The sequence below is a fragment of the Diadema antillarum genome, unplaced genomic scaffold (assembly GCF_040938485.1).
Source record: "Diadema antillarum isolate AM-2024a unplaced genomic scaffold, OU_Dant_1.0 scf00000094, whole genome shotgun sequence".
Taxonomy (NCBI): domain Eukaryota; kingdom Metazoa; phylum Echinodermata; class Echinoidea; order Diadematoida; family Diadematidae; genus Diadema; species Diadema antillarum.
In genome coordinates this window covers 2557512-2575541 of record NW_027270983.1, presented here as the reverse complement: position 1 = coordinate 2575541, position 18030 = coordinate 2557512, and the positions used below count along the sequence as shown (strand labels likewise).

The window sequence follows — 18030 nt, the reverse complement described above, 5'->3', positions numbered from 1 at the left end:
GCCAAATCCTCGTGTTTCATTCCTGTAAAAAATTCTTGGATGAACTGATGCACTTTGTTTATGCATGTATGGTAACACAATGTCACATTTGTAAGCCACTTCAAATATTTTGATTGCCTACACATGCATGTACTGTACAGTAGCAGCTAACACCGTCCGTTTATTCACATTGATATTAATTTTGCCAATGTTCTCGTGCCTCCAGCTTGGTAGTTTTGTTGTCTCATTCAGCCCAAGACACAGGTTTCACCACCTCCATGCCATGGCTGTAGACTGAGGGATTTTACTTTCAAAGAAATGCTTAATAAAAAAAAGTTGACAGCATGATATTGGATGACAGTTTGTCTTTATAATGATTTCATAGACAAAACTTGGATCTACAGACATTGGTACAACTGTGATGGTTGCTACAGTGGGGTTGTTGAATCCTTAGGCTGGCTGCAGAGAAATGTCGACTTGGGAGATTATAAACAATATTGTATGATACCATTTTCTTGCACAAAATCCAAAATTTGCCTTCTTGAATCCTCCATATAAATGTACATGGATATAACAAGCTTGTCATGCATGTTACTGAATGTGATTAACATGTACAGCTACAAAATTTTATATTTCTTATCTGTTAAAAAAATTGTTTCTGGAACATGTTCATTTTCTTTAGTGTAAATGACTCCAGTAGAACTGTGTCCAAACTTTATGGGTGATTCTTATCAAGTCATACTTGTGTAATTTGTTCACTTTGAGTAAAGTGGCAAAAGTGGTCCTGTTCCTACTATGGCCTCAGTTGCTGTTCTGTGTAAAAAGTAGCCATCCCTTAATAATTGTTCAAATAAAAGTTTTTCTTTGTTGGTTTTGTTACCATTTTAGAAATAAAGATGATGCTAAGTGAGATACAGAGATGATAATGTTCAATGTGTAGCTTTATTAGATCTTTTCTCACATTTAAGTCCCAGTGAGGGAGAGACCACCAACTACATGTAAAGGGATGCCTTTTTGTAATTTTTGGTAATAGATATTCAAAGTCATTTAACTTGGAATATTTATTACCAAATATGACTGTTACCATGTCCTTCATTTGTAATTATTCTGTTCACTTGATTCTAAGCTTTTCAATTCCAGTTTACATACTAATGATTTGCCTCCTTTTTCCCCCCAAGAGCCTATTAGAGAAGGGCTGTGAAAGCAGCCACCACATACACAAGTTTTGCAAAAGATGGCTGTGAAGGTATGTAATTGAGAACCGTGCAATTTAAGTTTCAATGAAAAGGTTCAATGAAAAGGTTCAATGAAGGTTCAATGGAATTGAAATCGGTTGAATTGAAATGACATGCTAACATGTTTTTTTTTTGTGAAAACTGGAGTTTTCATTTTTAACACATTCCTAGACACCAAAATTGTGACAGAAAGTGTATGTGTGCGTGGTTTGAAGCCAAAATGAGGAGATCTCGTGCAATTAATCTGCACACGTGTGGCAAACGGAAGAGTAATAAATAATTCAGACTTGCAAATATTTACATGAAATTTGTAGAGACTTCACACACAATGTAACTCTATCAACACCAGATGGAAGAATGTGAATACATACAAAGAGAGATCTACACACAACTATTGTTTATTTCACATATCACTATGTCTGTACTATGTACATATGATGTCTCGTTATAGAGAAATACAATGTGGCAAATAAATAAATTCTATACACTCTCATGCCTACACACAATTTACAATAGGAGTGCATGTATTTACTTGACAAAGAAATTTACATGAATAAGTAATATACAAAAAAGGGGGGGGGGGGGTTAAGAGATATGGCAAAAACAGATTTGAAATTAAATCAGTGACAGCAGAGGCAATGCGAAAGGTTGCACACTACAGAAGTTGCTGACCTATTACATTCCAGGCAAGTTGCCAGAAGGCATATAGACTTTACCATTCCATTTTTTTCCCCATTTTTTTTTTGACAGTGAAAAATATTTCTGTCCTAGTTGTTCTGACCTCTGCTTCAATAAGGGTTGGCACAGAAGAAAATGTGACAGACCTGTACTGAAGAAAGACTAGATCCACACTGAGTTAAGGTAAAAGGTAAAAGAAGTAGGCACATAATTGGCTCTGGAAAACAACATCTTCTTCTATGTACACAGAAGCAAAGCATTGAATTAGTACATGTATTCTCAAAGAAGCAATTATCAAGTTCATTTTCTGGACCTCAAAACATTCAATAACTTTCCCTTCTCATGTATATTCCGTTAATACCAATAGACATCTGTAAGATGCTCTTGAGACCAATAAGAAGAGTTCTCAAGAATTGGCGAAATAGAAAAACATGTGGAGTGCAGATCTCCACCAAGCAGCTCATTTCCACCCATACACGCATGCTGAAAATTGCCTAATTTCCCAATATACACATAGAAGCCTTTTGTTATGTTATCAGCTTCCAGCTACGCAGTGCCTTGCCGAGCAGAGCACACGGTTTGGAGCTCATATGCAAACCTCAAAATATGCGCAGCTTGAACTCCCAAGTTCATTGGCCCTATCTGCCAAAAGATTAAAAATCCTTCAAAAATCCATAAGAATTCCCCGATCACTGCCAAAACATAATCATCTGTTCCTTGTGTCATTATCAACTTATCTCGTAAGTTTCATTCAAATCCGTCCACAACTTCTTGAATTAGTTTGCAAACAGACAAATAAACAAACAAACCAAAGCAGATGAAAATATAACCACCTCACCCCTTGTATACTTGCAGACCTTCCTTACTTTTTTTGAAACTCTTGTTACAAATTTTCTTGTTGGCATGGTGTAGTTTTAGTTGAGATGGGGATTCAGATTCTATCTTTGTGCAAGATAATTCAAAACCACTTAAGAAATCTTAAAGAGCAAACAATTGGGTCCCATATTTCATTACGACCTCTTTGTTTTATGATATCTGAGCCATTTCAAAAACAATTTTCATTGAAAAAAAAAAAAATATGAATTCCTCTTACAACTGTATGCTCTTTCATTTTTGTTGAGCCCACCGGAGGTGTGGGGAGACCAAGGGATCACCTGCGGCGTCTGTCCGTCCGTCCGTCGTCTGTCCGTAACGCTACAAATAACTCTCTACTGAGGATTTCAATTTCAATCAAACTTGGAGGGAAGAGTGGTTATACAAAGTTACACATTTTACCAAACATGAAGGGCACCTCAAGGTCAAAGGTCACAGGAAGAGGTCAATGAACTTTAGGGCCCAATGTTAAGTTTTTAGGGCGCGTTTCGTCTATGGCTCGTAACTTTTGATGTATCTGTCTGTTTGTGACCAAACGTAGATGGTAGATGTCCCTTGGGAAGTTGAAGGTTACCACAAGGTCAAAGGTCACAGACAGGGGTCAACAAACTTTTAGGGCCCAATGTTGAGTTTTTATGGCGCGTTTCGATTGTGGCTCATAACTTTTGATCCCTTTGTCCGTTTGTGACCAAACTTGGACGGTAGATGTCCATTGGGAAGGTGAAGGTCATCACAAGGTCAAAGGTCACAGAAAGGGGTCAACAAACTTTTAGGGCCCAATGTCAAGTTTTTATGGCGCGTTTCAATTGTGACTCATAACTTTTGATCCCTAAGTCCGTTTGTGACCAAACTTGGACGGTAGATGTCCAATGGGGAATTAAAAGGTCATCACAAGGTCAAAGGTCACAGAAAGGGGTCAACAAATTTTTAGGGCCCATTGTTAAGTTTTAATGGCGCGTTTCGATTATGGCTCATAACTTTTGATCCCTTTGTCCGTTTGTAACCAAACTTGGATGGTAAATGTCCCTTGGGGAGTTGAAGGTCATCACAAGGTCAAAGGTCAATGAACTTCTGGGAGTTAGAAAAATATTAATTTCTTGTACGCGAATAGGCGAGACACAATTTGGCACTTGCCTTGTTAATGAGAGGCTTCTCTTCATCTCATGAAAAAAGTTGAAACCAGAAGCCCCATCTCAACCAAAATTATACCACCCCTTTAACCATAAATGATAAGATGAATTACATTGGAAAAAAAATGGATGGATCTTCACACTCCTTATAAATTCGTTTGCAATGAGATGAGATAAAACAATAAATGCATAGAGATAATGGATGGATTTTGTGAGTAGAAGTGTGAGCCATCATCAGTCCACACATACAAAACAACTCTCTTGTATCAACATGCTTCCCCTGCAATCCCTGTCTTTCCGGATGTTGGGCAATCAGATGAAGCACAAAATCATTGCATAGAACTTTAGTTTCTTGCATAGCCAAATGTTAACATACGAGACGGTTATGTGACAGTGTTGTAGGTGGACTATGGACGTTCATCAGGCACTTGTGCACTAATCATCTGTAGGTGTTAATCTTTTTGGTGACAGACATCAACATTGTGGCTTTCAATACAAATCTCTTCACCTCTAAACACATAGCCACAGACTCTGAAACCACATTAAATCATGTGGTAATTGCTTTCACAGAAGAAAAGATGAAATGCAAGCTTACAGATCTCAAATATCAGATCAGACATACTGAAAGCATCTGGAAATGTACTAGTGATGTATTAACACACATACAAATGACACAATAAAGACATATTATACACTGCACTAGTCAGAGTGTAACACAGATTTGTCCCTGCACAGTTGGGAACCTCACACTGTCTTTTCCCATTTACCATGCTTAGTGAATGCTGTGTCTCCTCGCTAACAATACACTGAAAGACTTAATCATTTTCACTATACTAATTAAGAACACTTGCTGTAGAAGTAAATACAGTGCACGTAACTTGGTGGTTCTTCAATAAGCTGCTTGGTCACTGGTCGAAACAAGGCAAATACAAGAACATGCCGGTTTCACAATTATTCACACATTGGATCATCCACAATTTGGGCAAAGGTTTGTTCAGCTGAGCTCGGAGTGCAAAGAGACACCATTTATAACTTTTCACTAAGGATGGTGTGGCAGATGTGAGTGACAACATGCCCTATATAAGCACATCGAGACCATGCAGTGGTTGCATAATGACTCCCTACGGAGAATAGCTTGTGAGCCAGACGTCAGTGCTTTAAATTCTGATATCACTGAGTATCCCTACATCACATCCACACAAAACTGCATGCAAGCACAATCTTGATATATCTTTTACCTACAAACTGGATATACACTGTACAGGTGGGTATGCATGTCATTACAGAACTACATCGAGTATACAAACTGAATGTTTTTGTCCAATTCTCCAACAGATTTTTTTTTTTTTTTTTAATAATTCATATGACGAAAACCTCTGACGACATTCTCATACTATCTTGCCATCACCTAAAACTTTCATGTCTTATCTTTGCAGGTGTCATTATTGCTATTAATATATCACTTACTCACATTGATACACAATCTAAGTATCTGAAAGAAATTGGCAAGTTCAGATGCACTTAGAAGTCAAGGTGCCACTTTTTCTTTTCCTATAAAATCTTTGAATATTTCTATGACAAAATGAAGCGTCTCACACACATTCATAATTATAGTCACAGCTACAGTATATCAGTTTATCAATTCTAAGTCTGCTCAATTTACACTGTAATTGCTACAACTGACATTTATGATTACGATACAACTTTTGCCCTGTCATTTGAATAGTCATTTATGACAAATTGTATATATGTGTTATTCATTTTTAACATGACAGCTCTGTATTTCCTAACTGAATTCAACTCTAGTTACTTTTCAAAGACAGCTAAAGTACATGAACATTGGCTGCCATTACAGTGGTACACAAAAATGTGACATTACCGCACCACTGACTTCAAATCACATGACTTATTGAAAGTGTCACCTTTGATTCTATGATGTGAATTGATATGATATTAACAGGTAGAAGAGTATTATTCCCCTCCCTCATGTTTGCTGGTCTGAATCTACAAAAAATACCTTATACTTTCCTAAAATATGATTGGTCTCATCATATACTCTGTAAACCATTTACTTAAAGCATGTCTACATACGTAAGATCTCATTGACAACATATATATATGCACATTTAACTCTTTCTGTGCCAGGAACTTTGGACAGTGTGTACAATGTTACAGGGTTTTCAGTGCCATCAGCACTCAAAGTACATAAAGGGTTAAACAAGCAGTGCGATAGTTTCTTCAGTTGTGTAGGCATGCATTCCTTCTGTTGTTCAATAAGGATGTCACAACGTACACTGTACTTTGGTTTCTCCAGCTATGTGTTAGACAAACAACTTGAAAGACATTTCAATCACTTTTTATCTGTTCATATTTTTGGTGAACACGAATGCAAACATTTTTCTCACAGGATGTCCACACTAAGAGACGGAGATTAATTATCATCAAGGTGCATATTAGCGGAGGGAATGTTACAAAAAAAGAGTTAGGGATTGCATTTCAGAGAAGTACATAGGCACTTGATAAATTGTGTTTGGTCAGAACACTCACTTTTGATCACACAATTTAATACAACACCATCATTTGTTTTGTTGACATAAGAGAAACTTGAAGAGGGTAAAAAAAAAATTTGTTCCATTTTTCATTCTCTCGCTAGACTGCCTCGCTTTAAGAGGTGGATGCATCATTTAAGCACTGAAAACGATAATAACACCCTATTTTTTTCTTCACTCCATAGTGAAAGTAGATCTCTTCCCATCCTTGTTAATACTATCACCCAGTGTTTTGGTCTAAGATTGTCTGTTTGTCAACAAAGGAAATGAACTAGCCTTAAATATACCAGCGTTGTGATATTTTGGTTGGTAGTTCTGTGGGGATTGATCATGCAGAGAAGAGCATTCCTCTTATTGTTTTAGCAGTTGTCCAGATTTCACTTCTTCCTGGATTTTGCCGAACCTCGCGAGCTTAACCCTGTCCTTGAGGATGGCCTTGATGCTGAAGCGTTTGACTGCGATGTCTTCCTGCCTGGGGTTGGTGGGGGTGATGGGGTAATGGTTGGGGTGGGCAGGGGTCCTCCACCACCCCCTCCAGGGCTTGGCGCTCCGGGGCGAGCTGGGGGCGTGGAGGCGGCCCCCAGGGTTCCCTTGGTCATGCCGGTCATGGGAGTCTCTGCCGGAGATGCCAGGGTGGATCCAGCAATGGTAGTAGTGGCACGGTCATCCTGCGGTTGACCACCAGTCTTGGGTGGTTCTGCCGAGGTGGACGTGTTGACCCCGGGCGTGGTGCTCACAAGGCCGGGACCGGGCGTGGCACTCTTGCGCTCCAGAGCACGGAGTCGCTCAAGCGTGTTCTTCAGCTGATCCTCAAGCTCATGAACTTTTTCTTCAGCTGTTGATGCTCTTTCCTCTGTAGCACTACAACACAGAGAGGGAAAGAGTACAAACAAATCATTTTCTTCTCTTCAATTCTTACCCAAACAACACTTCTCACTGGCAAAAAAAAAAAATTGCAAATAGAGACACACATCAGCCAAAATTCACAAAGGCAGTTGAAATTTATATAGTCCTAATTGGCTTCTGCACATTTGTTCTGCGTACTGGTAAATGGGCATAGCAGATTGTGTAAGCCAACAGACATATAAAATTTGTAATAACTGCGCATTGATACTTGTGTGAAAGGTATGCCTATTTTATGCTTGTTTCAGTCCATAGACTAACTCTATATCATGGTTTTCGTTTAAAACAACCTTCGCGAATATATGCCATCATGTTTCTTAACAATATATTAGAAAATTTAAAAATGAACTCTTTCTCTCAAACACATGTCAGCAGGGCTGGTCCATGTATTACCTTGACCATTCATTTCCATTACTCAAACAGTTTGGATAGTACACCATCACACTCATATAGTCATCAGGGATGAATGCTATCACATTCTCAGGAAATGTTGTGCTGTGTTGTGTCTTAAAACACAAAGTAAGAAAGACAGAGATGCTTACAGTAGCTGCTGCTGGAGGCTCTTGACTGCAGTAAGAGCCTCGTAAGCCTTGGATGTGTCGGGAGTCTTGGAGGCCGCATCAAGGACCTGTTTGACAGGACTGGGCTCCAGGGATGCCGTCTGGGGTGAGGAGGTATGGATGGATGAAAACAGTGAGTTTGGACAAGACCCGTTTCGTTCAAAATCTATGATCTTGCCTAAAATGGGATTTCACAACATGAATATAACAACATCTCTCTTTAAAGTCGTTGGTTTGTTTTCACGACTTCATGCCAGATGGAGAGAAAGAGACAGAGAATGTTCTTGGAAATTATGACTAATTTTACTGCATCATTTGTCTCTTGAAAACAACTATAAAACTACCAAGGTAATATATGTTTAGGAGGAAAGAAACAAAGGACGTGTAATGAATGAATGGCATACTTTGCAATATTCTGGTCAACTGCTCAACTTCCCAATCACATTTCAATAGCTGCCTTAGGACATCTTCATTGAGTCACTTCTCACACGAATATCTTTAAACAGGTCTACATACTATTGCACAAGGACCTACAGTACTTGAGTACTAAGTCCCACCCCCCCCCCCCCCAGTTTATAGAGATAGAGTTTTTCCTAGCTCTTTTTAATTGGTCTAGTTCTCTTCCTGCATACACTGTAGCAGAGTTTAGGAAAATCATATGTTGGCATCTTTATGCCATATCTTTTTCTTTTTTTGGGGGGGGGGGGGTGGGGGAGGAGGGGTCAGAAAGGGCTCAAATGTCTTACCTTTGGTGGATCCTCCTTGGTTTCCTCCAGGCTTTGGGTCCACACATTCTGGTCAAAGCCCAGGACTTGCATCTCACTCATGTCCACCTGGTCCTCGGCACTGGGCGCTGAGCCAGGTAGCACTGACCGCTGGCTGTTGGCAGTGGACGGGGGCTGTGGGCGTATAGAAAATCATGAGGGGATTATAATACTGTCTTCTTTGAATAATGCCAACATATTGGGGAACAACCATACCGGTATATGTTTACTGATTATTGAGGCCAAGGAACCAGAGGGTGTGAAGGAGAACCAAAAAATACACTAATATGCAGATGCTGTTAGAAATGACAAATGGCCACTTCTTTGACTAAATTGAAACATCAATGCAAAGGAAAATTTGGCTGAAAATTCTTCTTGGGCACACCATTTCTGAAAGCAAGCTTAGGGGACTGACAATTACACAGAACACCACCTTTTTGTGATGGCAAACAATTTAAATGAAGAGTGCAATTTGTATGGCATGGATGGGGGGACAAGGAGACTCACCATTTGAGGGGCAGTGGGTGGCCGTTGAGGGGCGGCCAGGGGTGCAGCAACTGGGGCAGTCTTGGGCGTGTCCAGACGCTGGCTGCCGGTGGTCTGGGCTGTTCCAGGGGGCTGGGTGGCCATGGTAGTGGGGGTCTCATCCCCTCCAACAAGCTGTTGGAGTGAAGGAGGGCAGGAGTGGTGAAGATGGGGAGGGGGATTAGGGGATAAGATTTTTGCTTTGATATCGATACAGAGGAACAAAACTCATGGGGATCCAAAGATCAACAAACAGATTTTTGCCTAACATGTACAATCATAAAAATCATTGTGAAATGATGTTGAATCTAAAAGTACAGGACAGTGTAATGACTATATAGAAAAGTCATACATACGCCCAAAATCAAATCTTTCATGCATTATGCGTGTAAGATATCGTCAAAGACCGAAAGACAGACACACAGAAGGCACTCAGGTACATACACAGATAAAGTAATCATCATTATCATCATTGCTATTAGCATGATCAATTTATACATCCCTTTCTTATGCTGACAAAAATCATGAATGGTAAGGATGTCAATGCTGAAGATTTGGATCATACCCTATCTTTGTTTCATAATAAATCTGATTTTGGGACTAAATGCATTCATACTGTCTAATAAGAATATGAAAAAAAAAAACATTCCTGTAGCACATATTGCTACAGGAGGAGTCCCTATGTGCTTTATGACTAGAAAAAGAGGAAGGATGAAACAGGTGAAAAGTAATACACAATAACAAATGGAAAGGTGCATCCATGGATCTACAGTCATTCCCAATCACACCACAACACCTATTTTCCAACCAGACAGGTGAACCACAATCCCCATACTTCCAAGCCCCACACCCACCTCGCCCCTGTCCTGCGGCCCCGGGGTGAAGCCCGGTGTCTGGCTCTCCTGGCCGGAGCCCTCAGCACCCCTGGCAGCCAGTGGGGTGGGGAGATCCTCCGCACCCAGCCGGGCCAGCTCCACGCTGCGCAGCTCGTCCATCAGGATGGTGGCCATGTGGATCCACTCGCTGCACTCCGTCTTGATCTTCTTCAGCTCCCGGTACTCGTGGTCTGCCTCCGGCTCCCCCTCGTCCTGCTTGCGCTGCATCTCGGCGGAGACGATGCTGGAGCAACAGCTGGTGTGTTGGAGAGGGATACATCCATGGTTACAGTGGGGGACAGGGGTCATTCATTAAAACCTCTACATTGGCACTTCAATCCTTAAAGCCCACCACACACTACACAACTTTGCCACTATAATTCACCAAACGTACAACCTAGCGACTTGAACTGTGACATCGCCAGCCTTGCCGGTTTATTTATGTGACTAGGCCACAACGCTAGTCATGAAGATCTGACATGTTGAATTTCCTTGACCAATCATGGACTTTCAGCCAATCATGTTACAATAGGCCCTATATGTACATTGTACTAATGCCAGCAGAAGTATAAGCCTAGCTGTGTAGTCTGATTGCATAGTGAACAGTGTCGAGCCCAGGCTTGCCTCGAGAGTTGTGCAATACATCAGATCATGTGGTGTGCGGCAGGCATAAGACATAATTGTCATGAATTCTCTTTGCATTCAAGTTAGTGTGTTACATATTGCAAAACATTACATGGTGCATCATGGATTTAAAAACAATGTAAAATACATAAGTGCAACAACAATCTGTTTTCTAAGAGGTATTGGGGAAATAAACAAGTAGATGAAACCTGTAAGGCTGAAGAGATGCAATATACCTTGTGATGTAGTTGGAAAAGGCGGTGATGCGGTCAAACAGGGTGACAGCTTTCTCCTGGATCTTGCCCAGGGACCAGGCGGCCGCCATGCAGGCATCGATTGCCTCCTGTGGGCTGTCCACAGGGTTGGGAGCAAGTCGGAGGAGAACCTGGATCATCCAGTGGACCATGTCTGCGTGGAGGACAGAGACCTGGCACAAGACAGGACCAAGGGAAAAATGTTGACTTTCCCAATTCTTTCCCTTCTTCTTCTTCTTGTGTTTCTGTTACAGGTGACTCTCCCCAAAACAAAGTGATTGGGACTGGCAGTTATCTTTGGTTAGGGCCAACATCAAGGTTTCATTATAGCCAAACAACAGAGTATATAAAGATACATAGATGATGATTTTGGGACCTGAATTTTTTCTTTGTTTTAAAAAGACTTTTGTTTTACAGTGTTCACTATTAAGGGGGTGCCCTGTATCACAGAAATTACTGTCCTGAGAAGAATTTTACAAGTTTGATGTTTGGGGTACACCTTGGGAATTCTTGATTAAGACTACTCAATGACATGACAAGGCAGGTAATTTAAACAAAAAACTCAAGAAAAAAACCCTGTTGGCATCTGTTTGCTAATTCAATAACAGACAAAACAAATTCATAATACAAACAAGTGACAGCAGCTTGACACAGTGAGAGCTGGTAAGAGTGTGCTGGAATCAAAATTTGAACATCAGTGAGTAATGGTTGCAAGCTCGTAGGTCTGTTACTCTTGGAGTCAGTGAAGAATTAAATGAGAAACTTTTTGTCAGAGTGTTTACTCTCAGAACACAGTTTGCTTCTGATACAGGTCTCTTTTCACTTCCTGTGCCATCCATAGCTACTGTGAATGCCATGCCTGAATGAGTTTATTACAGTTTGCTCTCACCTGCTCCAGAAGCTTGGAGTCCTGGCTGTCGATACCGTTGATGGTGCTGGACACCCACTTCTGGGCCAGGCGGAACACCTCTGTTTGTTCAACTCTGTGAGAGATTTTGAAACCACTCATGACAACTCACAGTGAATCTGTGAACATTTTGAAACCATCCATACCCTACAGTACAGTAGTTCTGTGGTGATTTTGAAACCATTAAAATTAACTTACACTGCTCAAAGAAAAAAGGTACAGGTGTACTGTGTACCACTGGGAGCAGTGACTTAAAAATGTTCAAGTGATCACATTTGATGCATGTATAGGTCAGTTGTACCACAAATATCCTACCATAAAATCTGGCAATAGAGCCCCCAAATATAAGGAGATATCACTATTTTTCTCAATTACCGTAACTGTACACAGTTTATTTAACAATACTGAACATTTATCATACTGATTGTCATTTTTGCATTGGTTGTTTTGATCCCTATTAAACTCCAATTTAAGAACTATTTTGAAGCACTTAAGTTGGATTTTTGTTTCATCTGCAAATGGTGAATGATGCCTTTAAAGACACAGAAAGGGTGAGAAATGATAACAATTTCTTACAGCAAATCTTCCTCTCCCCTGCATCAATATTCTGTTTCTATCAAGGAACATCCTGTTACTTTATACCCCACATAATTCATGAAGTTTTTATTTTCATTAATTTTGTGAGACGTTAGCTATTCACTACTTCTACAACACACGAAGCTATTACCCAGAGTACTTCTGATCCTGACATGAATATGACATACACGAGTACATTTTTCCACTTGTAACTGTACAATCGTGAATTCAACAACTTGTGAAATTGTGCGGAAGTCCTGATTCACAGGAAATTAAATTTGCTAAATGCTGTAAAACCAAAAACTTTTGCAAATTTCGCATGGAGCAAGGACTCGCAAAAGGAAAAATGCATGCAAAAGGTTTTGTCTACACAATGCATAGAATGTCAGTCACCTATTTGTGCAAACTTCATGCCACAAAAATTCGCAAGGGTTTCATGAAGCGAATGATTCTGGTTTTACTGTAAAATTTAGCACAACCACTCACGGATTGAAAGGTTTCCCCTCTGCCCTGTCGTCCTCGGCCTGCTCCGTCCCGATGCACTGCTCCACCTCATTGATGGTGGCCACCCACTCGGCAAAGAGCTCATAGAGGCGCAGCCACTCCGCCTCCATGGGCATGGCGCCCCCATTCAGGATGCTGTTCAGCTTGGTGTCCCAGCTCTCCAGGGCATTGGCAATCTGGATAAAGCCCTTGGCGGTACCTGGGAAATGAAGCAGAATTGGCCCAAGCAAAACTGTCATCTCATGCAAGCACTTGAGCAAGAACAACAGCGCAGGGAATCGACTGACATAAGCTAGACTACACTATATGGCCAACAAACAAATGCTATCATGCTAAGACTTTGCTGCATGCACACATGATGAGGGAGACTGATTTCTCCTGGTTCTTGTGGCATGCTGAGTTGAAAGCCTACATCATTTTTGACCATGGAATGCCTTTTTTTTTTTTTTTTTTTTGCATTCCTTTTCACCCTGTAATGTGCCAGATTTACTCAATTCTACACAGGCGAAGTTGGAATATCGTACTGGGGCTGCATTCACAATTCAAAAACATGCAAAGAACTTAAGCAACACGAGAAATGCCTCCATACAGTCCATGATGGTGACATTACAAAGATGTACCAGTAATACAATTCTCGCTATCGCCAATGACGTAAAAAGTACCCGGATGTGGCTTTTTCGTCAAGATTTAGTGCACTTGGTAGCAAGGGCACTTCCGGCGCGGGTCATAATTTGCACAACGCTAGCGTGCGCGTACGTGTACCTTACCTATAGCGCAGCGCCGACCACGGATACTAGTACAGCAGGCCGCTGTACCGCCCGAGCCAGCGAGTGGCCAGGCCTGTCATACTCGTACACTGTAGTCCCCGCCGCGCCGGCGGCCGGCCTTATCATGCTAGCATGCACCACCACTGCACGCAGCGCATAAGCTAACACATACCGGTACGGCGTACATCACAGATCAGTCATCTCTGCATACGCTGAAAATATGCTGGAAAATATTCACCCACCAGGATATACAGTATATCGTCATGGAATGCCCATCTTTTTTTTTTAATTTGTTCTCTGTCGAAATGTCGCGAACACAATCAGGAACGAACAGTGATCTCGAACTTATCCTGTCTCCGAAGCAATTTCTTCCAAGTAAGTACGTACAATGTACGTAGGCACTAGGTCTACTACCTAGTGCTACTATAATACATGTACTACCACTACTAGTAAGTCGCGCGTGCACGTACTGCGCTGTGGAGTCACCCGCAAACTTCACCCACGCGGCCACGTCACGTCTCGCATGCCAGTAAGGGTCCTATATCTGCAGATTTTTTTCATTTATTGTCGTGCGAACAACACATGGCAGCTTCGCAGCAACAACCAATAGTCGTATTAACAGCAATTTCTTAAGAATGGAGAAATTTCAAATCATATTAAAGCTGTAATTCAAGTCGAGAAAACCGGAAGTACACGTAGAATACAGTCGGTTGTGTGTGTAAATAGCATTAGTCACGTATCACGCGCGTACGAACGGAAGTGACTTTGCTACCGGACTATCCCATAATGCACCGTAAATGACGCTTAAATCAACATCCGGGTACTTTTTACGTCATTGGCGATAGCGAGAATTGTACAGCTGTGGTGCAGATGAACTGCAACAGTATGTCTTCTTGTCAAAATTAACCATCCACAACTCAAATCTATAGATGGTCATTAACAGTGAACCAACGTGTGATACATACAACTGCAGTACATGAAACTTTCTAATCAATTTGTCACTGACGGATGCACAACTTGTTTGACATTTCATATTATTTTGTCACAAAGTAACCACACACAAAAATGTGAGATGTTCTTACCATTCTCTCCATTCACTCTGATGTGGTACTGCTTGGCCAGAGTTTCACAAATCTAGTTGTCACAGAGATGGAATTAAGGAGGAATTAAGTAGGTGTTAATTCCATCTCAAAGATGAGGCAATGTATCCTTTGTCAGACAATGCACAGTAATTACCTGGTGTGCTCAATGCCCTTCAGTTATACATATGTAGCTAAAGAAACTCAACATCACTTAGATATCCTTTCCAAATTCATTCTCACAGTTGCTTGTATTCTTTATTCATTGCCTATGCTCTCCACTCTTGCAATTCATTAAAATCACCAATTTCTTTGAAAACAAGTGTTGGGAGATTCTATCCAGCCCCCCCTTCTTCCTCTTTTTTTTTCTTTCTAATTTGCATAATTTTATTAACACAACAACCAAGCCCCTCTTTGGTTGAAATATCAACCTTTTCCTCATATCCTATTTCTAAAATGAAAGTAAAAAACAGAGGATCAATCAACCCTTTCGGGTCCCAACTTACCTTGATATATATTTCCCTGTACATCTCTCACATTATATCCTAGCGCCTCTGACTTAAAGATACCCATCATTTTTATTTAATCTCCCTACTGTATGAATGTACTACATCAATTAAGTTCCAGTGTGAGGTTTGTTACTTTGTGTTTGGGAAAGAAAAAAAGAACAAATCCTTTGCTAGGTACGTAAGTAGGGATGGTCAATACGTTGTGTTATCTTTGTATCTTTGCTGTCTTTTGTCTTTGTCATGCTATGCCACATAATTCAGAATCATATATGATTCAGACAAGATGTGACATGATTTCAGATTCTCCGAACTATGTGCTGGCCTTTAAGATGTTCCACATATGCCCTTCTCATCACTCATATTTCTAATATTTCGTAAGATGAAAATTTAGAATGTGGACTAGCTATTGCATTGTAGATAAATGTCTCTGTATTAAAACTAATCCCATAAGCAAGGGATAGAAACACTGCAATGACTTTCATGTGTTGGACAATGTGGATTTTTGTATCTGTATTGAAGTAAAATTGTGAATCATTCTCCATGAGGATGAAGCCTGCAATGATAATGCTAAAAACAAACAAACAAACAACACACACACACACAAAATGAATTGCAAAGTCAGTAAAGCACGCAGAACGGCTGGTCTAATGATGTGCATTGCAAAATTCACTGCAAGATGAGGTCGGGAGGTGGAGACTGTGAACATGAGGATCACACTAATTGAACTAATCCGAGGATGTAATCCCCGAGTCTTCTCACAATGATTCTCCCATATGCGTAGGAACACCAGACCACTTCTCGATGATGATGAGAAAAATAAAATCTGGAAAATGAACAGTTCAGAGGTAAAAGGTGTGATGTGCTATGAAATCACAGTCACTGAAAGAAATTTGTGCATCTCGCAACAGTAGATTTTGGGTGATTCACTCTCGGCATGGTACAGCAGCTGTCCCGCAATTATGACCGCAGCAAGATGATCAATTCAATGTATTTGCACACACACACACGAAGACAAACATCTTAAAACACATATTTATATAAACACACACACGCACACATCAGAATATACACACACACACATTCACATGGTCAATACAGCAATATGGAACATGACATTTGAAAAAAAAAACTAATTACGCTCAAATCTCAATGATAGAGGTGTAGAAATTGTTACAGATGCATGTTAGAGCTAACATGAAAACAGATGGGAACTGCAATTGTTAGTCAAAATTTGAAGAAAAAAAATGATGAAAAAGAAGTTGATATATATGGTTTCTGAATTAGACGTGGTTTTTATCATGTAACAAATGACTGTGATGGGATTCACATCAAAATGCTGCTAGGTGATGTCTACTCATCAAGGCTGAGTAAAAAACAAAACAGTGTTTAGCATGGAGCAGTGACTGGATGCAAACGAGTGTTGAAGTCGTTGGCAACATTAAAAAAAGAGTGACTTGCTTCACACACACAAAAAGAGAACATTATTACCTTCTTCAAGTGCTATGATTAATTCATGGAAAGCAAGCACAAATCATTGATGATTAAAGTATGTCATTGGATATATGGGATGAAGTGTATGTCAGTATAAGCGGCAAAATGAGATTTTCATATCAAAGTAAGATTACTTGTGGTTAAATAGCCTGGACACATACTAATGTGCCGGGGGGAAATGTTTTGAATCAAAAACTAAAAAAAAATATACAGATGTATACTAAATCAAATTTGAGAAAATATATATTTTTTTCATTTCAAGAAACATATTTCCTTATTTTTTATGAAATAAAAACAAAATAGAATTAGCATCATCAACCATAACAGTTGGTACAGTATGGTAGCTATGTACTAGTTTTGATCAAATTACTTCTAATTCTAATCAACTGTGTGATCGTATAGCATAATATAGAGGATCTAAAAGGTTAGCATAAAACATACTTTGAAACAACATTGTCAGGTCAGACAAATGGTTGAAATGAAACATAATCAATGAAAGAAAATTGCAAAAATTATGATGCTTTTGATGGCATCAAGACTTTTCTTGAATCAATTACCATTTACAAAGTTTGATTTAACATTATTACAATTTTTCCTGCAAGGAAATTGACTAATATTCCTCGATTCCAAGCAGAAACAAGAGCTTATAATGATAAAACCGCCTTGAAATTTCTCTGACAAAGATGATTTCCACATCAAGAAAATATCAAAAGGTATTCAAGCATTACATGAGTCTTGTTAAAAGCAATTTCAGGCCAACACTACACAGCGTTAATTCCCTTTAACTGTCTCATATCTGACAGCATGGCAAAGATTTAGTACAGCATGCAACACACTCGTTAGATCTTTTACCTCTGTGACCTGTAAGTGCAGTGGGGCGGGACGAAACAAATTGATATAAGACAAGGTGGATAAATGGAAGGAATGTACATCCATGATTGAATAAAGATGAAATTGCTCTACACATGAGCCATAACAATAATACAAAACAGAATGTGATTGAAAGCAGGCAGGGTTTGCAAAGTGATTTAAAAACTATACTATACCTGGTAGCAGTAATATAAGTTTGTTGAATAAATAAGATAAATAATATTTGTCTCCATGTCCATCTCTATGTGTGCAATATACAAGGGATACAGCCACACCTGTCTGTTGCAGCTAATCGAGGGAAATTGAAAAAAGTGACCACTGAAGGGAGGTGGTCACTGTAAGCATGTTGGGAAAGTAAATTCCAAACTGGTAAATGAT

The 18030-nt window shown here is 40.0% G+C and overlaps 1 protein-coding gene across 1 annotated transcript in view; it reads right to left on the bottom strand.

Annotated features, from left to right (window-relative positions):
• Window positions 1–6821: 6821 nt before the first annotated feature.
• Window positions 6822–18030, bottom strand: part of LOC139718417 (axonemal dynein light chain domain-containing protein 1-like) — a 37390-nt gene continuing 26181 nt past the window's right edge. The window contains exons 20-30 of the mRNA XM_071629888.1: window positions 17635–17643; window positions 16780–16791; window positions 14786–14837; window positions 12919–13135; window positions 11839–11932; window positions 10932–11122; window positions 10051–10327; window positions 9179–9331; window positions 8654–8806; window positions 7890–8008; window positions 6822–7305 (exon numbers count right to left, since the gene is read on the bottom strand). Coding sequence (XP_071485989.1) covers window positions 6822–7305; window positions 7890–8008; window positions 8654–8806; window positions 9179–9331; window positions 10051–10327; window positions 10932–11122; window positions 11839–11932; window positions 12919–13135; window positions 14786–14837; window positions 16780–16791; window positions 17635–17643 — 1761 coding nt within the window. The remainder of the gene's footprint in view (window positions 7306–7889; window positions 8009–8653; window positions 8807–9178; window positions 9332–10050; window positions 10328–10931; window positions 11123–11838; window positions 11933–12918; window positions 13136–14785; window positions 14838–16779; window positions 16792–17634; window positions 17644–18030) is intronic.